At 35.5% G+C, this 26,780-nt stretch overlaps 1 protein-coding gene across 45 annotated transcripts in view; it reads left to right on the forward strand.

Annotated features, from left to right (window-relative positions):
* LOC110006665 (uncharacterized) overlaps positions 1–26,780 on the forward strand; it is an 82,176-nt gene that overhangs the window by 24,284 nt on the left and 31,112 nt on the right. For 7 of the 45 annotated variants that reach the window (XR_016048139.1, XM_088856379.1, XM_088856442.1 and 4 more), the window contains exons 1-3: positions 11,090–14,756; positions 21,998–22,068; positions 26,357–26,450. The exons of 12 other annotated variants lie outside the window; for them this stretch is intronic. Coding sequence is in view for 1 of the 33 variants with exons in the window: in XM_088856449.1 (XP_088712575.1) it covers positions 10,034–10,170 (137 nt within the window). In the remaining 32 variants the exon portion in view is untranslated. Of the gene's footprint in view, positions 1–1,161; positions 1,250–1,374; positions 1,465–6,936; positions 7,121–7,757; positions 7,872–7,918; positions 8,332–10,024; positions 10,171–11,086; positions 14,757–16,625; positions 19,254–19,584; positions 20,462–20,553; positions 20,703–21,391; positions 21,831–21,997; positions 22,069–26,356; positions 26,451–26,780 lie in introns of those variants that run through there. 26 more of the 45 variants (XM_088856476.1, XM_088856459.1, XM_088856469.1 and 23 more) reach the window with 15 other exon arrangements.

Raw genomic sequence — 26,780 nt, forward strand, 5'->3', positions numbered from 1 at the left:
AAACCGGGCAAGGCCATGTCTGCTTCCTTGGAACTCTTGGCAAGCATACGATGAATGTAGCAAGGTTTGAGCAGAGTATGCCATGACTTTTTTTTTTTTTGTGAACGATAGAGTATGCCAAGACTTTTCACCTAGGTATTGCTTTCTCTCTCTCGAATTGCTCTCTCTCCTATTGGAGGGACGCTTGGTGGTGAAGGAAGTTGGAATGGGTACTCTCTCCTCTCTCTATCCAAAAATTTCAATGGGTACTGTAAATGGGACAGGCTTTTTTAATGTTTCCCTCTTTCTAAGCTAACATTTCTCTCAAAACTAAATTCTGTAGCATTATTTATACTCTCCCTGAAGGAAAAAAGATTTATTGGCTACTTCTCTATTTTCGAACCTGTAATTAGCTACAGTACTCCTCTCTTCCTCTCTCTACTTCTCTTTCTCTCTCTTCTCTTTACAGTAATGTGACAAGTTTAAAATAGAGGTGGACAGCAATGTGACAAAATTTTAAGATAGAGGTGGACAGTCAAACATGCTCAGAAATATGCATATTCAGAATAATTTATAGTTCATATATATAGAAAACTGGTAATGGCTATACTCATATTTCTAAAAATATGAATATCCAGATTTTGTTTTGTCAAACAGAGCCTTAAAGTGTTAAACGAAAAGAAAAGAATCTTGTTTCCCTTTTTTCTGCACCATTTTTATTTAAATGAGAGATAGCAGATAGAGAAGCTCAATGTGATGGAAATGCTATGGGATATGTTACAGGGAGTGCGAATTCTATGGAAATGATAAGCCCGTAAGAATGTTGGCCATAACCCTCCAAAAATAGTTTTTGTGGGTAAGTCAGTGGGGTAGACTTAACCCTCCAATTTTATTTTTGGACATGCACTTTCTGAGATATTATTACCAGTCGCTTTGCATTTGGTATTATATCTGATATCTGCGATTTGAAGGTGTTTGGATTGAGTTGAGGCACGAGGGAGGTTAATGGTAATCATAATCTCGGAGATTCGCATAAATGTAACCGTGATTTTCAGTTCATGTAAAGTACAAAAGAGAGAGAGAGGGAGGATTTTTTAGGAATATTTTTTCGTTAATGGGAGGAATGTGATTGGTGAGTATTTTGATTGGTTGATTATTTAATTGGTTAAAAATGGATTTTAGGAGGGGTGTAAGCGTGAAGTAGTGGAGGGAGAGAAGCCTTGTCCGACGATGCGTCTGTCAACTAAACATTCCAACTGCGAGTGATGTGGTAATTTCTGATTTGTGTTTCATTATATTTGTTGTGAGAGAAAATGTTCTTACTTGTTTTTTTTTTCTTTTTTCTTTTATTTATCAGTATCGAGTGTTCAGCGTGAGGTGGTAATATATGTGCAGGGAACAACGCTAAATTGCTTCTACGAGATCGACCACATTAGGCTGCCTCATAATTCCCCCATTCACCTCAAGACCATTTGTGTTGTGCAGGTATGGAAACAAACAAAACCCTATTCTCAAATATTATCAATGACCCCTCGAGTTTTACTTTTGCCAGTCATATTTGATAGTTTCTCAGATATTTGGAATTCTAACAAATTTCTAAAGGTTTTTCTGCTTCCTCTAACCCTACCTCAGTATCACCAAATCTGGTTAAGCCTACAAGTATCAGTTGTAAGATAAGATATTCATACCATACTTATAAGAATTAGCCTGAATTACAACTTAGAAAGAAAGAACATGCAATGCACATATGGATTCTCTTATGTACAAATAGCAAGGTTAGATGCATCCTAATCTCTCATCACCATCTTTTCTTTCTAGATAAAGTATTAGAGAGAAATTTATGGGATTTTGAGAGTAAGACTGCTCCATACAATTAGGTTTGTTGCATTCCAACTAAACTCAATAAACTTATTCACGAAACACGAGAAGTGAATATATGAAATTTTTGCACTATAAATGTGGTTCAACAACGCCTCAACAAGGATGCACACCCTGAAGAGATGCCATGCAAAACAAAGGTCAACTCGTATTGACAACACCTATATGTCATTTCTCTTGTCTCCCCTCTTTTGGACTGCCTGGATTTGATGGTTTCATGAATTTTACATCTATTAATTCTTCTTTCTAGTTCATGGCATTGGTTCTATCAGATTTTGGCCTGCCTTAGTTCCAGGGTACAACAAGGGTACATTAAAGAACGAAACAAACATGAGAATTATATAAACTTGTGGGATCAATTTATGTATATGTAATTTGGATATGCTTTACAATGGTTTGTGACTTTTTATTGTCAAATGCCCTATTTTTTATTTTTTTTGTTGGATTTTTCTAGAATCTCCGACCCTAAACCATATTTTGTAATCCAATTTGTTATAGTCTTTTGAGCTTATTTGGATTCCTTACATGTTGTTTTTAGTTTTGTTTCGGGTTTAAATATTTTATTTTATTTATTAGCATTTTAAAGAAATCTTTTTTTTAAGGGGCTTTTGGGTCATGCACAGACCTAGTCCACTCAGCCTCGCACTTGACTGAGTTACTCGGCCTGCTTCTAAGGCCCAAGCAATGTGGAATAACACTGCTTAGTATTAACCATGAATGTCAGTCACACACACAGACATGGCCATGGTGTAAATGCTCATACATGAACCCATTCATTTCTTTAACATTGGGAAATTTTGGTAGTTTACTCATGAATATTATTTTTAATGGATTATTCACATAACATAGTGTATAAGCTTGTGAACAAATGAGGCATGTGATGATTTTTTCTTTTTTGTTTTTGTTCTTTTCTACGTACTTGCTGAACATCTATGGGGATAAAAATATTTTAAGATCCTTACTAACTTCTTTTTTTTTTTTCCTATTTTTCTTTTTTTTGATGGTTCGAGTGTTTGAAATTGCATAATCCAATTTTGAAAGATATTCCCTTTAATGAAATATCTGTTGTAAACCTGAGACCTGCCATGAATGATGAGGTTAGGTGCATTGGCTGAAAAATGGTGATAACAAAGATGGCAGAGGTCAAGGAGGTAGGACATGAAACCTTGTGAGATCGAGGCATTTTTCTAGAACTTGAGAAGAGCTTAGGGGAATTTGGGATCTGATTTGGTAACAGATGGAGAACGTTGCATATGTATATCATCTGTAGTCCACTTTGCCTTGTACTTGGTCGAGTTAGCCCAAGCAAAGTGTTATAATATCGCGCAGTATTAACCATGAATGTCTGTCATGCATGAACCCATTCATTTATTTAACATTGGGAAATTGTGGCAGTTTCCTCATGAATATTATTTTTAATAGATTTTTCACATAACACAACATAGAAGCTTATGGACAAATGAGGCATGAACTTTTTTTTTTTTTTTTAACAAACTTGTTAAACCTCTATGGGGACGAAAATATTTTAAGATCCTTAACTAACTCTATTTTTTTTCTTATTTTTTTATTTTTTTATGTGTCGAGTGTTTGAAAAAAGTATAAACCAATTTAGAAAGATATTTGTTATAAACCTGAGACCTGCCATGAACAATTTGGTTTGGTGCATTGGCCGAAAACTGGTGATTATAGAGATGGTAGAGGTCAAGGAGGTAGGACACGAAAGCTTGTGAGATCGACGCTTTTTTTTTAGCACTAGAGAAGAGCTTGAGGGACTTTGGGATCTGATTTGTTAACAAATGGAGAGCCTATGCTTGGATGGTTTTTAACCTCCGCATCTTTATGTTTTCTCACCACAATCTTCTTTATATCTATGCTGTTATGGGTTTTCCTCATTGTTTTTGTTTGTTATATGTCTTCCATTTTTTTCTATTATAATTGAATTTGCACTATGAGCACATCGTATTTTTTTTACGCTTTTATGATTCACCTGATTTGATCCTTTCTTGTCACGTGTTTTGTATATTGGGTTTAAAATTTCTTCAGAAGGTTCTGGGAGAAATGCTCAACAATTTATGCTCTAAACTCTTGGACTATAGAACTGAATTTACAATTTATAAGAAAACTTTCTTCTTAGAGACTGTTTTTTTTTTCTCTCGACAATCCAATTTTTTCCCTCTAAACCCATTTTCTATCTCTTCTGGGTTGGATGTCTTAATTGTGTTTTTCTTTTACTCCACATATGTCCCCTCTATTTGAGGCTGCCTCCAAACCCTAGATTTATCACCCTAAGGTCGTCGGCATAGGACCTTGATAGATTGGTATCGATGGATGCCTTAATTGCATTTTTCTCTATTCTTCTTTTTTCTTGTTATTTTTACCTTTGGTAGAGGTGATATTGATAGATAAAATGAAAGTAGAAGTTGTTGGTAATGGTAATGGTTTGACGTGGACACATGGTTTGGAGTTACTCTTTTCTTTTTTACCTATCTGTCATCGTTTCGTATTAGATAAGGGCAAGCTTTCTATGCTTCCCCTACAACATAAAACTTATATACCTTCCCTTATCCAACCGTCCATTCTAAATGGACGGTTGAGATGGCCCTAATCACAATGTCACGTTACATCTCTAAGAGAAAATATTCGTAGGACCTTTATAATTGTAGAAATAGCTATGATTGCAGAAAAATGCTACATGAGAAGTTTATGGTACCCTTGGCTTTAACTTTACCTCTAGGAGCTTTAATAAGAAAGACACGAACTCGCCAGGTTAGTATACTACTATGGAATCAAATCCCGAACAAAATTGCACTTTAGCGCTTCAAGCCTACAAGTATAATGCGAAGCTTATAATAACTCTTTCCTTTTCTATTATTGTTGTTGGCGCATTGTTTGCCACTAGAAGTTCAATGAGTTTGAATTTTTGTTTTTTTTAGGACATTACCATTGGTTGGTTATCCATGTAAAAAAACAAATGCTACAAAAAAGCATTTGCATGCCAAAAGCCAAAATCGTATTTGAAGTATAGAAAATTGAATTTCTTGTCCACCATATTCAAGCTTTATAAATATTCATTATCGAATATGTGATAGTACAAACTAGTGGTAAACATCACAATAGGAAGAGGTCACAAGCAATCTTCATATACAACATGCTAACAAGTTTATAGTTGTTAGCTAATAATTTAACCACTTGTTTGAAAAATCCAATCAATTTCACAGAATAGTAGGAGAAGACCACTGTTCTGGTTTCTTTGTTTTACCTACTGCAACAAGTAAAAATGATACCAAGATTACTTATCAAGTGAAAATGACAAAAACTTGATATAATATGGAGTAACTCAACTCCCCAAAATAAATGTTTCAGAAACCAGCATGATTCTGCCACATGAAATGAAGGGGAATGCATCGCCTTCATGTCACCTCTAGGCACTACCAAGCATTTCCACACTTACCTATATATCTCCAATATCTCCTCCATGCTTGCCAAGCATTTTGCACGTGCACCCCGTGATTTTTCATGCATTTCTCAGGGTAAAACATTTAAAGTATTCATCAGAGTTTTCCACAGAATTTTCAGCACACATCTAAATGCTTTCATTTTCATAAAAGATTCCCTACTGCTCTTTCCTACAATCACTTAGTGCATATCATCCGGAACCTCCGTAGTAATCAGAAACTCTTTTTGTCGATGGCACTCACACACAAGTGCCACCACAACTCAAAACCGTATCTAGAAGGGGACCCGTCGAATATATATATATGAATGTGTTGTATCTAGAAGGGGCTAAGTTGCGTTTCTGACATGTATATTGGTGTATGACACTGACACTCATACCCATATCCTTGTAACATAGATGATGGAGCTTTCTTATTTCTTAAAACAAATGGAACAGCACCTTGATATTTTTCAAGAAACAGAAATATTTTTAAGGGAAAGTAATTTATTTGGAAGAAAGCATAGACCTATCTTGGGCATCTTACAAATGGTTTTGTGAAGATCTCATAGCTTAAAGTAAGAACTATAGCCGCTTCATGAAACAGAGAGAAGCAACACCCTTGCAGTGATGTTCTTCAGAATCCACAGTTAACATGTTAGTCAAGTGCCATTATTTGAATTATGCAAAACAAGATAGAAAATCTAGGAGTGTAGCAATGCTAGTATTAGGTATCCTGCTCTAACAGAAAATTGTGGCTGCTGTATTTCAAAAACCATGCAACAACTAGTTTTCAAATGAGGAACTATGCTCTTACAGGATATTTAGCTGTTTCAAACCTCCTAAAAAAGCAGGGCACCTAGTATTTTTTGAAACTACAAGTGGCAACCAAGAGTTTTTAGATAATATAATGCAGCAAATTGGAAATTTAAACTCATTTTCACGAAGAAAGAGTAATAAATTACCATGTTTTTACAAGTAAGCTCTGATCAGTTGCTTCTGAGAAATCAAATTGGCGGTCTGGATCTACTGCCCAGCTGGTGAACCATGTAGTTGTATGGAAACCTTCTTTGGATATCCCCATATTGTATAGAAATCCTACACTTTGAAGAAGGTTCTTCCAAAAACTGGTCATGATTCTTATTTGATGGTCACTAATTTTCTTTTAAAGCAAGTGGGCACAGCTAGCTGCTGGACGAAGATTGACTCCCAAAACAGATATCCTTTTTCTTATATATTCCAGCCAATTGCCGAAAAGAACGGGGTTCCTAAATGAAATATCTTCACAAAATAATGCACGAAATAAATGAATATTTTTTAAATAAAAAAATAATAAAAAGAAGAAGGAGAAACCAGCCATGAAATGAAGCAATTCATTCCTACAGGGAACTTAAAATTCTGGTTCATTTCACTTGAACTATGAACTATGCATATTTCACATTAACTGTGAACTGTGCACAATAAATTATGTATAATTTAATAGTGCTCTAAATGTATAATTTAATAGTGCTCTAAATGTATAATTTAATAGTGCTCTAAATGAATATTCAGATATTTCCGTATTACATGTCCATGCATATGCTTATGTGAGCAATGATCCTATGATTTCATAGAATGCTAATTCTCTATCTGTGTATCTTTCATAGGATATATACAAATACAAGAACCAGATTGTAAAGGATCAAAGGTATTTGTATACTAAAGAATAGGGGATTACTCATGTAAGATTTCCATTGGCAAAGATGATGACAGCATGCTGCAAAGGCAACACCTCTCAGGCTGCAATTGTCTCCTGGTCCATTATGTTGCTTAGTGTGGCAGCACCTTAAGGTAAAGTCTGCAAGCACAATTTTAACATGAAATAAAGAATGCAGTGAATTACCGAAGCCAGTAATGCTGACAAAGTTATCTTCACATGCATTCCCTAGTTAATTATTGGGTGACAAACTGAATTTGCCAACCTGTGGCAGGACCACATAAAAGTTTCTCAATTGCAAGGGAAGAAACACCCCCTAAAGTCTACACATTATTCAAGTCCAAATCATCAACTGCAATAGTTAAGTTAGACATTAGATGCGCAAGGGGGATGTAAATTGACAGTATTCAATAAATACATCTATACATGCAATGTTAAGTATTGTCTGCTTATCATGTTAAATGTGTTAGAAAACCAAATGAGCTCCCATTGAAGATAGTCTTCATTAGTTTAACAGTGATTATGTATGAAACTCAAGGCCCCTGAGCACTGGGCCCTCTAGCACTATTACAACACAATTGTTTAATGAACTTTCATCATGCAAGAGCAATTTGAGGGTGGACCAATGCAACCCATGGGAAAAGCATTCTGCCATTACCGACCTGGTTATAGTATAAAAACTCGACAATCCTCTTAAGTTGATGGTGAAGCATTTCAACAGATTGCTATGAAAGGAAGGGTCCATAGCTAATGGATTATGGATTATTGCAGTACTTCATGAACCCACCTCTTGAAAGGGAGCCATGCCTCAGCAGTTGGAGCTCACTGCAAATAAATTCTTTCACCTTTGTATATGATATTCCATCATTTCACAGAGACAATTAGGTATGTTGTCTTTTGATGAGTTCTTTTGTGCTTTGAATGGATACAAGTTGTATCATGGCATACTGCCTAAACTTTTCAAGATGAATATTATGGTTTCTACTGTTCCAAGATGAGTTGAATCTGTAGGCTGAGGGAAACCATTATATTCTTACTAAATGTATTTACTTTGCCTTAAGCTTTCTATCATCTTCCCAGTGGCAGCTGACCGAAGTTGTCATGTCTCGGATGCAAACAAAGTTCTCTTTAGGCATGTTGTTTGATCCGAGGTTTAGAATGGAACTGTCCAATGATGAAATCTGAGACCTGATAATCCTGCTTTAACCCCTAAATCCAAATTTCCTTCCTCACCATGGCAGGGACATGCTGGTGTAGGAGCCAGCTAAATCAGGGTTCTTTTTGGCAGAACATCTTTCTATGAGCAGCTTTGGCCAAGTGATCTTCCCCTGCCATTGCCAGCAAGGTATGGCTCTCCCCAGTCCAGCCCAAAACCTAGCTTCTAGATTGGTTATTGATTAGCAAAAAGGCTCTCATGGTGGACCACATCCAGCGTGGGGGAATACACTTCACTGACATATACAAATGTATCATGTACAAAACAAAACTAGGAATCAATTGGGCTAGTAGGATTTCTATTTGCGCTTGGAGACTAAAACTAGTGTTTGAATATTTTTGAGCCCACTAAATCTCTTGAGGTGTCTTCCCAACACGTATGGCATGAAGCCAATGCTATCATGGATAGCCTCACCAAAGAGGGTGCTTCCCAAATAAATCTTGTAACCTTGGTCTAGCGGGCAGTCCCGTTTTGTTTCTTTTTTGTACAATTTTGTCTCTGTTCTTTATTAATTAACTGTATAAGAGGTCTGGTTTTACACTTGTTATAAGTAATCCGAAAGAGTAAATAAAGAAAAAAAGAAGTATTTGCTTTCCTTGTGGAACTTGCATAATATCTATAGTTGACTTTATCATTTGCCTAATGTTCATGAAAATGGGAATGGATTTTGAAATAGTATTAATTTCTGGAAGTAAATCTTAGGACTTGTAAAGAAATATTGATTTTACTTCTGGGAATAATCACAGAAAAAAAAAAGCAAAGCAGAGCCTCTAACATAGTTTGGAAGTAAAAAGATGCATTTTATCAGTTAGCAAAATGGCTAGAACTCCTTGAATATTTTGAGACCCTCATTTCTAGTAGACAAGCATTAAAATAATTAGATTGTCTATTTTCTTTATCGGTGGATGGAGGCCAGAATCTATGCAATGATTATCTACGAGGCCAGTAATTTCCAAGATGCTTTTTTTTTTTTTCTCAAAGCAGCTTTTCCTAGATATATTTGACACTCAAGTTATCCTTGACTCCGTTGTAAGTATCTATACTACCAAGACTCTTGTAGCTACCTTGTTAGCTGTCCAACTTCATATACCTCCTTATGAAGAGTATTTTCGTTCACTACATTTTTGATATACCACAACATTTTCGTTGTTTTCTTGTTTTTCAAATTATCTTTATTTGAAAATGATATTCTTTATGAGCATTGTATGCTAGAAACATGTCATGCTCATATTTTGCCTCTTTTTTTTCTGCTACCTTAATCAAAGTCCTTTTATGGTGTATCTACAGTGTCCTATTTAGTACCCTTTCTTGGCTATTTTCAAGGGAGAGAAAAGGCAAAAGGATAAATGAATGAAGAATTATTTAGAGATGTACTAGTTGGAGAGTACTACATGCACTGGTCCAGTGAAAGCAACCGCCAAAATAGGAAGGATAAACAAAATTACATACGCCGCACTTGTGTTTCCTGTGGTTTATGCCTGCTCTTTTTTTTTGCCTTGTAATTGTAGGTGTGGTATTTTATGTTATTAAGCATTGTTAAATTAGGAGAGCTGCATATTCTTTTCTTTTTTATTCTTTTTTTGTTAAAAATAATTGTGGATGTCATGGTGAAGACTCTCTCTTTCTCTCTCATGGTTTAGGCCTCTGGGCATTTGGCCATCTGCTATAGTACTCATTTTGAAAGTCTTTTATATTGTGAAATACACATTTGCTAACTTGCAAAAAAAATGCAATCTGTGTATGGTATCTAAATATTTCTATTTGCTCTTCATTAATGAACGTTCATGTCCTAAAAAATCTGATCTCATATTGTAATGTGTAGACATGTGAAATGGATTGCTTGAGCAATGTAGCTGCAATGCGTGATATAGTTTTTCAAGTGGATTTCCTGGCTCGAATGCTCTCATTCCACCTGGTGCTAGCTTTGGTTATCATCCTAGAGGTTGGGGCAAGCCTCCTGTTGATGAAGTAAGCTTCCTATGATTCTTGCATTCAAGCTATCGTAGTCTTTATAATATTTTGTATGGATTCTTCTTCTGTGCGATTGTTTATTCTTTTGTGACCACTTCTGTGAAATTTTTATTCTGTAGTTCAGACGCCCACTATATGGTGACGTTTTTGGTGTCCAACAACAAGAACAACCTAATTATGAGGTATGGAGATATGCATATGGGAAAGCTTTCTATGTAACCCCACCCACATATATAATATATGTGACCCTTGATCTCAGCCTTCAGATCTAAGTAGATGGCTTTCTATTTTATTTAGGTTCGCCCTAGTTTATGATGGGACACTCAAAATTTCATCCAAAAATATTTTGTATAAAAAATGAAAAATAAAACGGCGTTTGGCATGACTCTGTGGCATGAACAATTGTATCAATTTTGAATCAAACAGCTTAGAAGTGGGTTCACGTATAACTTCTATGTTGTTTGGGTCACACAAAAAGCTTTATGTATCCATTTTCACTTGGTTTGTTGAATTAATAGAATAAATCCTTTGTTTTATTATAATAAATTTCATGCATGGGTAATTAAATCTTCCTTTGTTGGAAAATGACTTTCCATGTTACTATTGTTTTCTTAGTTTTCTTAATGATGGCGATATCATTGTTGTCTCATTATGCATATTCCTTTGATTGCAAGAGGAACTTGTTGATAACAGTAAGCATTGGGATGACTTGGAGGAAGAGGAGGAACAGATCGAAGAAGAGGAATTGGAGGCCGGTATTCAATCAGTTGCCAGCCTCTCTCTCTCTCTCTCTCTCTCTCTCTCTCTCTCTCTCTCTCTCTCTCTCTCTCTCTCTCTCTCTCTCTCTCTCTCTCTCTCTCTCTCTCTCTCTCTCTCTCTCTCTCTCTCTCTCTCTCTCTCTCTCTCTCTCTCTCTCTCTCTCTCTCTCTCTCTCTCTCTCTCTCTCTCTCTCTCTCTCTCTCTCTCTCTCTCTCTCTCTCTCTCTCTCTCTCTCTCTCTCTCTCTCTCTCTCAGAGGAAGTGCAAGATGTAGGAAAAAAGAAGGGAAGGCAAAGAAGAAGGATTTCAAGTTCTAGGTACAAAGCTATACATCAAAGTCGCATAGCATGAATGCTCCCCCTCCCCCATTGGATATATTCTGTTTGGTTAATAAATTGTGAATTGTGAAATTTGAATGATCTGACTCATTGAAAGTTCTTATTGACATGTAAAATGTAAAATGTGAAATGTAAAAGTTCTTATTGACATGTAAAATGTGAAGTTCTTTTGTCGATCTTGGTTCAATTAATGAATGGACAGGGCAGCTAGTTGTACTATTGAGGTAGGAGTGATGTTTAAAGGGAATTTGATTAGTGAATCCATTATGAAATCATCAATGAATCTTAACTATGCCTGAACTTGGTGGAAAGTTAGAAGTGGTTTTAATTTCTTTAGGGACACCATGACCTATAAAGCATGAATTTCTCAAGGTTCGCCTGTGTGATGCTCTTGTTTTTATGTTTTGTTTCTTCTTTTGTTTTCCCCTTAGTGTCAACAAGCCACAAACACCATCTAAAGGAAAAAGAAATGTCCAATGTTAGCATGAAATAACTAGGTGCATACCATAGGTAGCGAGCCATGGAATAATAAAATATTGGCATATCAAAATTTCATTAATAAATTGGTTTTATTTCAAAAGGTTGGAGGAAAAACTCGGTTAAAAAATATGGATCACCAAAAAAAAAGTTAAGTCATAGAATCGTGAATATTTTTGGATTTGGTTAAAAAAAATGTATTGAAAAAATCCGATATGCAAAGTTCATAGTTGATAAGTCTCTGTTTAAAACAAGATTTTTTCAATAAATCTCCGATTTTTTTAAATCCGTTAAAAACTCTGAGTTTTTCAAAAGATCTTCAAAAACTCGCTTTTTTTAATAGTACCGAAATAAATTTGTATTTTATTTTTACTAAAAAAAACATATTCCCTATAACTTTATTTATTTATTAATTTAATATTATTGAAATTTGGTGTAAAGATAAGCAGAGTAACAATGAGTGTAAATTAAAAATCTTGATTTAACAAAAAATACTTTTTTCATTTTGCACATATTTAAATATATTTTTTATTTTTCACAACTTTTATATTAATAATATTTTCACAATTTTATCCCAGCTTAAATGAGTTCGGCGCACGAATTTGTCTTAGCTCGGCTAATCTTGGCTCGGCTTGGCTAATCTCAGCTTAGCTTGGCTGATGTCGACTCGGCTCGGCTAATATTGGCTCGGCTCGGCTCATACCAATGAAACTCTATTCTATTTGAATTAAGCAGTGTTTAAAAAAACGTTGAGTCGAACTGGACTCGCCCGGTTCGACTCGGGAATCGCCATGGACGAATCGAATCGGCGAAAAAAACGGGAATCGTCCGGCGAGAGAACCGGACGATTCTGTACAGTGACTCACCGATTCACTGTACGGAATCGGCGAGTCCGTACAGTGAATCGGCGAGTCCCGTACGGAACTTTTTTTTTTTTATTAAATCCATGATAGATTTTTTTGTAATACTTGATCGATTTTTTTGTAATCCATGATCGAATTGTTTTTTGTTTTTTTTTGTAAACCATGATCAAATTTTTTGTTTTTTTTTTTTTTTGTTACCCATGATAGAATTTTTTGTAATCCATGATCAAATTTTTTGTAATCCATGATCGAAATGTTTGTTTTTTTTTCTTGTAATCCATGATCGAATTTTTTGTTTTTTGTTTTTTTTGTAACCCATGATAGAATTTTTTGTTATCCATGATCGAATGTTTTGTAATACATGATCCAAATGTTTGTTTTTTTTTTGTAATCTATGATCGAAATGTTTGTTTTTTTTTTTGTAATCCATGATCGAATTTTTTGTTTTTTGTTTTTTTGTAACCCATGATAGAGTTTTTTGTAATCCATGATTGAATTTTTTGTAATCCATGATCGAATTGTTTTTTTCGTTTTTTTGTAATCCATGATTGAATTTTTTGTTTTTTTTTGTTTTTTTTTTTTTGTAATCCATGATCGAATTTTATGTAATCCATGATCGATTTTTTTGTAATCCATGATTGAATTTTTTGAAAATTTGTGATTTTTTTTTTTTAATCCATGATCGAATTTTTTTTTGCAATCCACGATAGAATTTTTTGAAACTTTGTGATTTTTTTTTTTTAATCCATGATCGAATTTTTTTTTGTTGTGATTTTTTTTTTAATCTATGTCGATTTTTTTGAAAATTTGTTATTATTATTTTTTAATCCATATTATTCAAAGAGAAAATGAGAGAGATGATGATTCTGAGGCCACCCTATCTCAGCCATATTATTTACATATCGAGTCCCAACAGCAACAGTGCAGGTGAGCATGAAGGATGGACAATCTTCGGGGATTTTAGATTGGGAACACAACAAAACACTAACACTCAGGGATTTGGGAATAGTCAGACGCCTGCTAATATCGATGATTCGTTTTTAGATCGAATCAATGAATTGTGAAACGAATTCAATCAATGGCACCAACGTGACCAAGAAGAACAATAACGTCATTTATCATTTTATTTTTAGATCATATGTTACTAATTTTATGCTTTATTGTAGTCCATGTATGTTGATATACTTATTCCATGATAATTCTATATTTATCCTTTTGTGTGATGTAAATTAAATGCTGAATGGCTCTTCATGCAGGAAAAGAACATATCAATATTCGTATATTCATTCAAAAACATGAAAATTCTTAATGGAGTACCTTCATTTCTTACTGAATTCCTAAAAAACAATATTTATAATGAATTTTAATAATTTTTTCCGATTTTTTTTAAGCTTTATTCTGACCAATTCACCCGATTTCCAATCCGAATCGCCGATTCGTCGATCCGGATCTGTTTTTTGGAAGCCCGAACCGGGTCACCGATCCGTTTTTTAAACCATTGCTATTAAGATTAGATATTTTAGATGAGCCGAGCTGAGCTGATAAGTGCTAAGCCAAGCCGATAAAAGCTGAGCCGAGCCGATTTAACCTGAGCCGAGCCTTTTCAAGCCTAGCCAAGCTAATATAAACCGAATTTTTATGAGGGCCAGCGTAATATCCACGAAAACGGGGAAAAATTTATGTGTTTTTTTTAAGAAAAATCAAATCTTTCTGTTTAGATTATACGTAAAACGATAAAAAAAATGGGGCTTAGCTCGAGTGGTTCTCAAAAGTTAATAGTTTTGGTGGAGCTGAAGCCTGAAGTTTAGTGTAGGCTACACGGTAAAAGCCAAGCTAGAAAAGTGCTTCCCTGGGCTTCTTCTGGTTTTCTGGGTTTTCAAATTGAGGGGAAGAATTGGAGAAGGGAGCGATGCCATGCCTCCGTCGACTGCGAATCTTCATTTCTTTCGGATAGTGTGCCCGAGTCTCTTGCAACCCTAGCCTTAGCCCATTCCATTATCACCCAAGACCCCTTTGCCATCCTTCACTCGTTGCCCCAATTCACGGCTTTGGTTTTGCTCGGGTACTCAATTGGTAAACGTCTAGCAAAATGCAGCGCAGACAGCTTCCCCAAGCTTCAAATTCTACGCCAAAGATGGAGGATTGGGGTCAGTTTTCGTCTCCTTGCTTTCCCTGTGAACGAAGATTAACTGCAGTTGCAGTTAATATTTAATGTTTGAACTGAATTGATAGTTTGCATACTTCAATATTATAATGCACCATGGTATGGTTGGACCAAACCATGTGAATCATGAACGTTTGTTGCCATTGGATGTGTAGGATTATGTGCGTGCTCATGAGTGTTCCATGCTGATAGACATCAATATTGTGTTAGAAGGCTTATCATCTTGAACTAGGGGGTTTAACGTAAAAATAGTCAGTCCTTTGGAAGAAGATGAAACATAAAACTACGTGATGAATGAAACTTTTTTCAATAATGCATATTTACCTTTGGAAATGTTCCTTTCTATAAGTCTTTTGTGGCATGCAATGAGAAACAGAGCATCAACATATGAACTTATGCAAATATAGGGCTCACTGGTTCTATGTGGATATGTTATTTGCTGAGATGGGAGATGAAACCTTTATTTCTCCTTGTTGCTTATCCAAATCAGACCTCATAAGGGTGATATCTATCAATTTTAGAGTAGTATTTGTTTAAGTCTCTAGTACTGACAACATCTCCGTGACTATTCAGGGTGTTGTACTTTCGAAAATTCACAAGCCTCTGTCATTTATTGGTCTTTCTTTTAATAGAGATACTAGACTATAATGAATGTTTCTCCATGGAGAAAAAGGACTACAAACTATGGCTTCATAGAGCTATGAGTTATCCTTGGATGCGTTTGGTTCCGAGTTAGCCAACTCATCTGCCACTGTATTTACCTTCTGAAAAATGTATTTAACAAGTTATTGAGAACTGGTCTTAGTTCTGCTAGTTCTTTAGAAACTACTGATGGCTTTCCAAATTTTCTAGATCACAGTGGTAGTATCAAACTTTATAAAACTGATGGCTCATCTGCAGTTACCCCTATCTTACCACTATTTTTGTTGGGTTTTGTGTGTGTGTGTGTGTGCGTGTGTATAGAGAGAGAGAGAGAGGATCTTGGTAAGGGCAATTGTTGAGAGTAGGGGGAGAGAGAGAGAGAGAGAGAGAGAGAGAGAGAGAGAGAGAGAGAGAGGTGCTCTATGAAGTAGAATGGGAGAGAATTTAAATATAACTATGTTTTCATAGGAGTTTGTCAAAAAAAATGCCATCTTTAGAGAGAGTCTTGGTAATAGCATAGATAAACTTGTGAGATGAGAGGTTCTTCTTTTGGTGTGAGGTTTAGGAAAGGGGAGATAGAATCAATGTCTAAGAGATAGAATATAGAAGAGAATAGGTGAGACTTAGGTTGAAGCCGATTTCTATAGGACTTTAATTATGTTTAGAGATAAGAGAGAGAGGGAGAGAGAGAGAGAGAGTGAGAGTGAGAGAGAGAGAGAAAAGAGACAAATTGAAAGGATGAGCCTTTGGGATGTAAAATGGAGAGATTTTAGGGAAAGGGAGAAGTGATGGGTGCAATACATTTGCTGGTTAGGAACTAAAGTCGAGTGCGGTAAGTTAAAAATTTTGGTTTACATTGGTCATCTTTTGGGAGCTTTAATTTGAATCAAAATTATCCTTTGGATTTATACATATCGAATTTAATTGTCTTGAATTGATGGTATGGGGATAGAGGTGCACATGCATTTCCAAGTTAATTAGTATCTAAGAAAAATATATTGTGTATTTATTTTTTATCAAAACTCCCCTAATAGTAACACTCATCAAAATGAAAAAGGCCTTGCAACAGACGAATGCACAAATTAAAGAGGCTTAGTACATAGTACTTGCTTTTAAAATTGGCTTAGATTTATTGCCTTTTCATTTTTCTTGGTTGATGATCAGTTGTTTTTTCTTTTGTTTGTGACTAAGTAGATGATTTCCATGCATTTCAACTGGCATGGATTTATGCCTTTTCATTTTTCCTAGTTGAAGATCAATTCTGCTTTCCTTTGTTTGTGACTAAGTAGATGATTTTCATTCATTTCAATTTCATTTCTACCAGCGCCGACAATAAAATCCGCTCTTCTTGGGCATAATGTACAACCAACTATTAAAATTATTTGATATTTATCACATTGGATTGATTTAGAGGGTTCTGCTATGAACTTTAATTATATGGGGGATACTGTTTTCATAAGGAAAACTGACATTGTATCTCAATTTAATGAAAGGGTGGCCCATGATTATCATCTTTTTTGGGTTATCTATGGTATTTATTATTTTGCATGAGAATTTGGTTAAATGATTGGGAACTTGCAAAATGGGAACTAGGTTTCACGCATGCTGATTTAATTGTATGAGGAATAGGGTATAAGGGTGTATTTTGGTCAATATCAAGGGTCCACAAGTGGGTTTAAATGTACTGTACAGACACAGTTATTGATGTTATTTTGATTTATGGAATTGAAACACATTCCCTCCTACTTTGGTATAGTAGAGAAGGCCCCTACTTTGTGTAGAGGTGCAGCCCTACTTCGAGTAGTGACGTGGTTCGGGCAGGAAAGGCCCTTGTTCCTTTCCCTTTCTTGATGGTGATCTAGGATGTTTTCCTCTTGTTGATCGATCGGCATGATCAACGGGTTGTTTTTGTTGAATCGGTCTCGGATCTCTCCTTTCTGGGTGTTGGTTTTGCACCACTGTGCATTAAAATTGGGGCTTTGCAATCAGCCGACGAGCACGTAAACTGTTATAAGAACAACTCAAGGACATGGTCGTTGTACGTTTGATGGAGTAATTGTGATATGCTCGATTCAGCCACTTGAACATGCTAGAATTGCCTAATTTCAGCCATTTACACTGGTTGAAATTGCCTCAGTTCAGCAGCAAGTTGCTAAGCGCAGTGATAATTTGATGAAATAAGGGTTTCTCTATGGTCTGTCTATTTAAGACCACAAAAAAAGTTATGCTCGCACAACGAGATTACCTCTCCTTTGGTTATGAGGTGAATTATAACTGCAATTGGATACAGATCCACCTTTGTCATGAACGACCAAAAATCATTCAGAGCGGGTTGGCTTCACCTCATCCACCAAATCCTCAAATCTCCTTTGATTTGACCTTTTTTACATCCCTCGTACACCACTTGCTCAATTCTCATTAGATCATTTTATTCCCTCACATATAACTTTGTCACCACCACATCCATGAACTTGACCTCTCTAACCTCCATCGAGCAAACTTAGAGCAAATGCTCATGTGCTTTGGGAACGGGCCTGCTCCAATATTAGATGGTATGGTGGAAAGAAAAAAGAGGAATAGAGAAATCACATTGGATTGATTTAGAGGGTTCTGGTACGAACTTTAGTTATATGGGGGATACTATTTTCATAAGGAAAACTAACATTGTATCTCAATTTAATGAAAGGGTGGCCCATGATTATCATCTTTTTTGGGTTATCTATGGTATCTATTATTTTGCATGAGAATTTGGTTAAATAAATAGGGACTTGCAAAATGGGAACTAGGTTTCACGTATGTTGATTTAATTGTATGGGGAATAGGGTATAAGGGTAGGTTGGTCATTGTACTATTTTGTTGGAGGTATTTTGGTTAATATCAAGGGTCCGCAACTGGGTTTAAATGTACTGTACAGACGCTGTTATTGATGTTATTTTGATTTATGGAATTGAAAAACATTCCCTCCTACTTTGGTGTAGTAGAGAAGGCCCCTACTTTGTGTAGAGGTGCTGCCCTACTTCGAGTACTGACGTGGTTAGGGCTGGAAAGGCTCCTTGTTCCTTTCCCTTACTTGATGGTGATCTAGGATGTTTTCCTCTTGTTGATCGACCGGCATGATCGACGGGTTGTCGTAATTGAATCGGTCTCGGATCTCTCCTTTTTGGGTGTTGGTTTTGCACTGCTGTGCTGACGAGTACGTAAATTGTTATGAGAACAACTCAAGGACATGGTCGTTGTATGTTTGATGGAGTAATTGTGATATGCTCAATTCAGCCACTTAAACATACTAGAATTGCCTAATTTCCCATTTGCACTCGTTGAAATTGCCTCAGTTTAGCGGCAAGTTGCTAAGTGCAGTGATAATTTGATGAGATAAGGGTTTCTCTATGGTCTGTCTATTTAAGACCACAAAAAAAATTATTCTCACACAACGAGGTTACCTCTCCTTTGGTTATGAAGTGAATTATAACTGCAATTGGATACAGATCCGCCTTTGTCATGAACGACCAAACATCATTCAGAGCAAGTTGGCTTCACCTCATCCACCAGATCCTCAAATCTCCTTGTCCAATGATGCGTCTGTCAACTGAACATTCCAACTGCGAGTGATGTGGTAAATTCTTATTTGTGTTTCATTATATTTGTTGTGAGAGAAAATGTTCTTCCTTGGTTTTTTTTTGTTCTTTTTTCTTTTTTTATTTATTTATTAGTTTCGAGTGTTAAGCGTGAGGTGGTAATGTCTGTGCCGGGAACAACGCTGAATTGCTTCTACGAGATCGGCCACATTAGGCTGCCTCGTAATTCCCCCATTCACCTCAAGACCATTTGTGTTGTGCAGGTATGGAAACAAACAAACCCTATTCCTAAATATTCTCAATGACCCCTGGAGTTTTGCTGTTGCTAGTCATATTAGATAGTTTCTCAGATATTTGGAATTCCAATAAATTTATGAAGGTGTTTCTGTTTCCTCTAACCCTACCTCACTCTCACCAAATTTGGTTAAGCTTACAAGTATCAGTTATAAGATAAGATATTCATTCCATACTTATAAGAATTAACCTGAATTACAACTTAGAAAGAAAGAACATGCAATGGACAATGGATTCTTTTATGTACACATAGCAAGGTTAGATGCATCCTAATCTCTCATCACTATCTTTTCTTTCTAGATAAATTACTACAGAAAAATTTATGGGATTTTGAGAGTAAGACTGCTCCATACCATATGGGTTGTTGCAGTCAGAATAGAGTAGCAGATGCTTTGAGTAGAAGGTCGACTCTATTAACTACCATGGTGACTGTTATTACTGGGTTCGAGTTTATGAAGGATCTTTATGCAGATGATGACGACTTTAGGGAGGATATGGGACCAGTGTTACAGTGAAGTTGTTGAGGATTTTTTTATTCTAGATGGATTTTTCTATAGGTTTCCTTAGAGAAACCCTAATAGCAGAGCTCCATGGGGGAGGTCTTGGTGGACATTTTGGTCGAGACAAAACTATAGTATTGGTGGAGTCTAAGTACTATTGGCCAAAAATGAAGAGAGATGGTCTATGGTTTATTTAGAGGTGTCATACGTGTCAACTGGCTAAGGGGCAACGACAAAATACTGAGCTCTACTCTCCACTTCCTATTCCTAATGCACCTTGGGAAGTTGTTGGCATGGATTTTCTTCTGGGACTTCTGCAGACTCAAAGTGTTATGGATTCTATATCCATATTGGTGGATAGATTCTCAGATGGCTCATTTTATACCTCGCAAGAAGACTCTGGATGCCACAAATGTTGCTAACTTGTACTTCAAAGAGGTGGTGAGGTTGCATGGTGTTCCAAAGACGATAACTTCAAATCGGGATACGATGTTTCTCAGCTATTTTTGGGTAACTTTGTGGAAGAAATTGGGCACTCGGTTACAATTTAGTAGTGCTTATCATCCGCAGACTATAATAGCGTGTGCAATAGATCTATTGGTAAAAGAAGAAACAATGGGATCTAGCACTGCTTCAGATCGAGTTTGCCTATAATAGCCTATGCAATAGATCTACTGGTAAGAGTCCTTTCGAGGTGGTAAAACTAAGTTGGGGATACTGAAATTTCTTGTTTGTGATAACATAGTTTCTTAAGTTTCTCATTTCTTAGGTTTCTTCCTTTGTGGATTCATATACGCGGATAATTACCTATTATTGGTGGTGGTTTTGTATTTGTAAGGAGTCTGAGGGTAAGCTGAAGGGAATCTTGGGCTACATTGAGGACGACGTGGTCTCCATCAACTTTGTTGTGGATTGCAGGTATGTAGGTTCAATCTCAACTTATTTTATTCCTTCTACATGGGGACTAGTAATGAGCACAGATGTTGTAGGACTATCTTTGGTTGGTTGGTTTGTCTAGGAGTTGGGCTTGAGTGGTTAGTGCCACATCTCAAGTTCGATTCCTACCACTGAAATATCTAGGCAAAAAAAAAAGCGAAGAAAAACATATCCACAAATTTAAAAATTGCCAAATTAAAAGACTATCAAAGGTGTATGTAGTTGATTAATGCATGGCATTATTGCGGTTTGGGTAGATTCCCCCAAACCTTTCTCCCCCTTTCTGGGAGCAAAATTACTTAACTACCTCTTTTTGGGAGGTTGTTTTCACCCACAACGTTGCACTGCATGTGCTATGCGCTATGTGGCTGCATATTCTGGAGCATCCTACAGAAGCGCAAATGCACTGTTTTGCAATGCGCCTCTTGGCGCATACCGCATGATGCAGCTGCATATGCAGCAATGTGGCTTCATTTTAAAACATTGGCTTGTTCTTCTTTATTTGTAGCAGTTTCCCTCTATAATTTTCCACGTTAATAAAAGGAAAATTTGGAGTTGTGTAATCTTTCCATATTAAAAAAAAAATCTCTTGGAATCGTCTATTTACACTTATCAATAAAGAAAATGGAGGTTAATATGTTTTGAGTTTGTCAAGCATTTCATGGTGGCAGGTTTGTCAGTGCGTGTTGTACGGGTGAAGGGATAGTTTCGAGGCTTCCTTGCGACATCTTATTGTTTGTTTCTTATTTCTTAGGCTTTTATATTTTGATATTGTATTGAAGGGTAGAGGATTGCATCAATTATGTTGAGGAGTGTTGTTTTTGTTCTGATTTTCTTTATTTGTATGGAGGAAATGGAGGAACATGGAATAAGGATGGGCTTTTTGCTTTTTATTTCTTCTTTTTTTATGGTTGAAAGATTTGTATAGAGGGGCCTACGAAGCAAAAGAAAATGTAAATGAGGTGTGCGTGAGTGTGTGTTTTTCTTTTTCTTTTAGATTTTTTTCCGACTTTTGAAGCTGACGAGTATGGCATTTGTGTGCCCATCATGGATGGTTTGGTTGTTCATTAGCAAACAGGAGATCTATGACTAGATAAAGGCTGCCATCAAGTAAAGCTTATTGCTTCCACTATATTCTCTTATGTTAAATGCTTTGCTCAATCAATCTTTTGTCTTCCAAATTCCCCACCCCCCTCCCCCCCGTCCCTTGTCTTTCTCTCTCTCACACACACACAAATAAGGTTAACTTATTAGTGGTGGTCATTTTATTTTTACAGGGACAAGTTTGAGGGTAAGCTGAAGGGGCTACACGGAGGATGATGCAGACTGACTTTCTTGTTAATAGCAGGTATGTAGCTTTAATCTCAACTTAGTGATTTCTTACACTAGGGTTGTTAGGGACATGGGAATGAACATAGATGGAGGGGGACTATCTTTGATTTTTTAGTTTTGATAGGGCAAAGGATTTTATAAACGTTTGACTTTCGACACAATTTATCTTTTTGATGACAAGTCCATGTTTTTTGTGGCATTCAAAAAATGCAAAAAATTAAGAACATCATTGTTTCTGAACTTGTATAATCTTGGCTATTGTACCATGGCAATTTTTCCTAAATTTGAGTAAGAAAATATTGGTAATTGTGTATTTCTACTTAAAAAAATATATCATTGGACAACAATGATCAGTTCACAAGTTTTTGTTTTGACATTTGTTGCATATACATCTTTAGAAGGATAATAACAAACAAAATAAGGACTGGAATCCCTTTTGAACCATACAAAATCGAGATTCTTTCGTCTTTTTCTCATGCAACATCACATAAGTCCAGGCAGATATGACAAAACGATCTATCATGCCCCTTACTAAAATTCAATGAGTGTGGGTATGTTATGGTCCAATGCACCCTCCAAGATAGGATATGATCCTTGAGGTGAGGTGGGTCATTCTCTAACATCACTGTTTATATTTGATCTGAATATCCAACATAGCCAAGTGAGAGAGAATGCTCTCACTGAGGAAACAAAACCACTTCTCCATGACAAAAGTTAAATAGATTTGTAAAAATGAAGATTTATTGTATTTTATTTTTCTGAATTTACTTGATGTTATTGTAGCTATCTATAGTTTGCTTTCATTCCTTTCTCGTTTTGTAGAATAGATATTTAATTTGATGATATTGAAAGAGTGAGAAGTCCCTAAATATAGCGAAATTATCGCTAATATACCTTAATTTTAACAAAATTGGAAAAAAAAACCAAACTTCCTAAAACCTTGCCCATACCCTTTTTCTCAAATTTTGCTATTTTTTGGACGAAAATGCCTTTTACGGTAGTCTTTCTATCGTAAAGGCATTGATAGAATTACGGTACTTCGAGTACCGTAATACCTTGAAAATATATTACGGTACTTATACTACCGTAATACCAATAACTTCAATTAGCATTATGGTACTTTAAGTACTGTAAAACTATGGAAGCTAATTACGGTACTTTAAGTATCGTAACAATTAAAACCCATTTTACCACTGTAAAAACTAATCCATGTTATACGGCAACCTTTTCTCCTTATTTAATATTTATCTCTTCTTTTTCTCTAATTTTTTTTTCTCATCTTTCTCTCCCTAACTGGGATATTTGGCTGTATCCAAATTGGCTCGTAGAGTAAGATTGTAGTGAGAGAAATAAGAGATAAAAAAGAATGAGAGAGAAAGAGATAAATATGAAAAAGAATTAGAGAGAGAAAAAATTGATAAACATAAAAGGAATTAGAGATGAAATAGATAAATATAAACAAAATGAGAAAAGGGTTTACGGCATTTTAAATGGCGTAAACGCTTTTTCTATTTATCTATTTTATCTCTAATTTCTTTTATGTTGATCTATTCTTTCAATTATTATGAGAAACTGGTTTACGCCATTTTAAATGCTCCATTTAAAATGTCGTAAACCCTTTTCCCATTTTGTTTATACTTAACTATTTCATTTCTAATTTTTATCAATTCTTTCTCTCTAATTCTTTTTCATAATTTTTATCAATTCTATTTCATTTCTAATTTTTATCAATTCTTCTTTCTCTCTTATTCTTTTTTGTCTCTTCTTTCTCTCTCTACAATCTTACTCTACGTGCCAATTTGGACACGGCCAAATATCCACGGGAGTGAGAAGAGAAAAAAAAATTTGAGAGAAAGAAGAGATAAATATTAAATAGAATGAGAGAGAAAAATAAGAGATAAACGTAAAAAAAATAGATATGAAAGAGATAAATATAATAAAGAGAAAAGGTTTTACGACATTCGAAGTGCCGTATAACATGGGTTAGTTTTTATGGCAGTAAAATGGGTTTTAGTTTTTATGGTACTTCAAGTACCGTAATGCTAATTGCAGTTATTACGGTATTTTAAATACCGTATAAAATGATACCTATTAAAGTATTACGGTACTCTAAGTACTGTAATATATTTTCAAGGTATTATGGTACTTGAAGTATCGTAATTCTGTCAATGCCTTTACAGTGTAAATGGCATTTTCATCCAAAAAATTGGGAAAAAAGGTGTGGGTGAGGTTTTGGGAAGTTTTGGTTTTTTTTCCAATTTTGTTAAAATTAAGGTATATTAGCAATAATTTCCCCTAAATATATTGAGTTGTCGTCTTACTCTCAAAATTTTCTTTTAGTTTTCAGATAAGAGTATTTGTAATTTCGTGCTTGTTGTTTCTTTCTTGAGTCTTTCTTGTCGGTATAGTTTCTCTCTCTCTCTCTCAATCCATTAAGAACCTGTCTTGGACACTAGATCATGGTTGAGTTCGATGTTGCATTGGCTGATTGCATCTATGAACTCACCTTCATTGTGTATCTCATGATCAATGTAGAAATGAGTAGGGTTAAGTTAGTACCTTGCTAAGTTTAGGGGGCTCATAAGCTGTGAGTTCCATTCCTCATCTATAATTTTCAAAGGGCTATACTTTACTTCATCATTGCCGAACTCCTCATCTATAATTTTCAAAGGGCTATACTTTGCTTCATCATTGCCTAATATTTTTTTGATTTCATCCATGGCAATCTCATTGCTTTCTAAATATGACCTATTGTTCCTTCTTACTATGAACCAACTACAGTCCCTTTACTAATAATAGGCTAAAAATACCTCATACACACTGATGCAGTCCAAAATCGCGAGTCCAAAAGAATATTAACCCCTCTTTCCTATGTGCCCTCTTAGCCCACGTGCTTTGATCAACCCTATACACTTTGCATATAGTTATCAATAAGAGTTGCCTCCTGTTGTGCATCACATCACATCCATGTATGTCTTCTTTTTTAGAGGCTTTGATGGACGTCCTTGAGAGTGCAAGTGAAAGAATTCTCCATCTGTTCACTTTTTTTGTGTGGTTGACTGGTGTTGTTCATTCTTTAAACTATTTTTAGTCAACATTTAGTTTATTCAGTTTGTTTAAAGTGCCATAGACCTAACTGTGCAAGGAGATGTCTTGTTCTAAAATTTCCATAATTCTTTCTCTAACACTCATATTTAAAAAACATCATGGGTAATGATAGATTGAGATGTATCCAACTTTGTTTTGTGCACATGGGAGTGAGAGTGTACACATATATCCATGCTTCTTTTTTTTTAGTAGTAATCCAAGTTAGATCTTGTAGGCATTGTAAGAAATTTTTTGGGTCTGTGATAGTCGGATGAAAAAAATAAAATAAATTAAGATTCACAAAATCCCAATGATCCAAAGAGGGAGTTTGGAAATTTGAGATTTTGTACTCATTCACAACTACCCTCAATTCCCTAATTCGATAAAAAAGAAAACATTAAGGTAGTTTTAACTAATATAAGGGCGACCTATTGTCAAAATTTTTGGAGTAATTCTAAAATCACCAATAGGATAGTGCATTCTGGTATATATGTATGTATAAAGGAAGGTGCTTCAGAAGTGCTTTATCCATGTTGGAAACACGACATAACAAGGACGGTGGAGTTTTCCCATTGTATTATCTGGGTTAAATTAGAGGTCTCAGTATGTATGGAATTTCGGTGAAATTGTAAGTAACATTTTTTACTTCAATTATAAAAAACAAAATTGGAATTTTCTGGATTTAGTTCCTAGCTGATGGTGTTGCCCATTATATCCTTTTGACTCACAAAGGTCAGAACTTATATTTGGTTAAATTTTGATCCACAATAGCCAAATAGAAGAATAGCTTCTTCTGGACTATTGGTTTCAATGCTTTTACTAAGCAAGTGATGCATTGTCTTGTGAGCTAACAATTGTGACAGGGGTACCAGCAAGCCAATGAAAACAGTGAACAAACCACTACCAAGTCTTTGAGAAAATAGGAAATGTTAGCTGCAACTATCTGTACGAGTTCATATAGGAAAATGTGGAACATAAAGGATGGAAATTTGATTTTTTTTTGTGCATGGTTCTTTAATACTGCAAAGATGAAGAAAACACCCACTTTACTCATTTAAAAAACAGATCAAAAAGGGGAAAAAAAGCACAGAACTATAAATCAAGACCAAATATCTTGTTAATGCTCCTGGAATGACTGCTTCAAATAGACACAAGTATAACTTGAACTTTATCATTAATGTTAACGAATGGCTTTTCATATCCTGCTGGGCCTGCAGGACCTCACCTTGTTACGCAGCAGCTCAATTGATTTTGAAACTTTTGGTTCATGAAATAATGTATCAAATTTTACGGTGAAGATGGAGGATTGGGGTAAGTTCTCGTCTCCTTGCTTTCCCTGTGAAATTAAGATTAGCTGCAGGTAATATTTAGTTTTAGACTGAATGGATACTTTGTATGCTTCAATATTCTAATGTACTAACCATGGTATTGCTGGACCAAACCACGTGAAGTTATGAACATTTGTTGCCATGAGATGTGTAGGATTATATGCATGCTGATGAGTGTGGCATGCTGCTAGACGTTAATATGTGTTAGAAGGCTTATCATCTTAAACATGGGAGTCTAAAGTGAAAATAGTCAAGTCTTTTGGAAGAACATGAAGTTTTCTCAGTAATGCATATTTACCTTACAATATATTCT

The sequence above is a fragment of the Amborella trichopoda genome, chromosome 2 (assembly GCF_054954075.1).
Source record: "Amborella trichopoda isolate Santa Cruz 75 chromosome 2, AtrichopodaSantaCruz75HAP2 v2.0, whole genome shotgun sequence".
In the NCBI taxonomy this organism is placed as follows: Eukaryota; Viridiplantae; Streptophyta; class Magnoliopsida; order Amborellales; family Amborellaceae; genus Amborella; species Amborella trichopoda.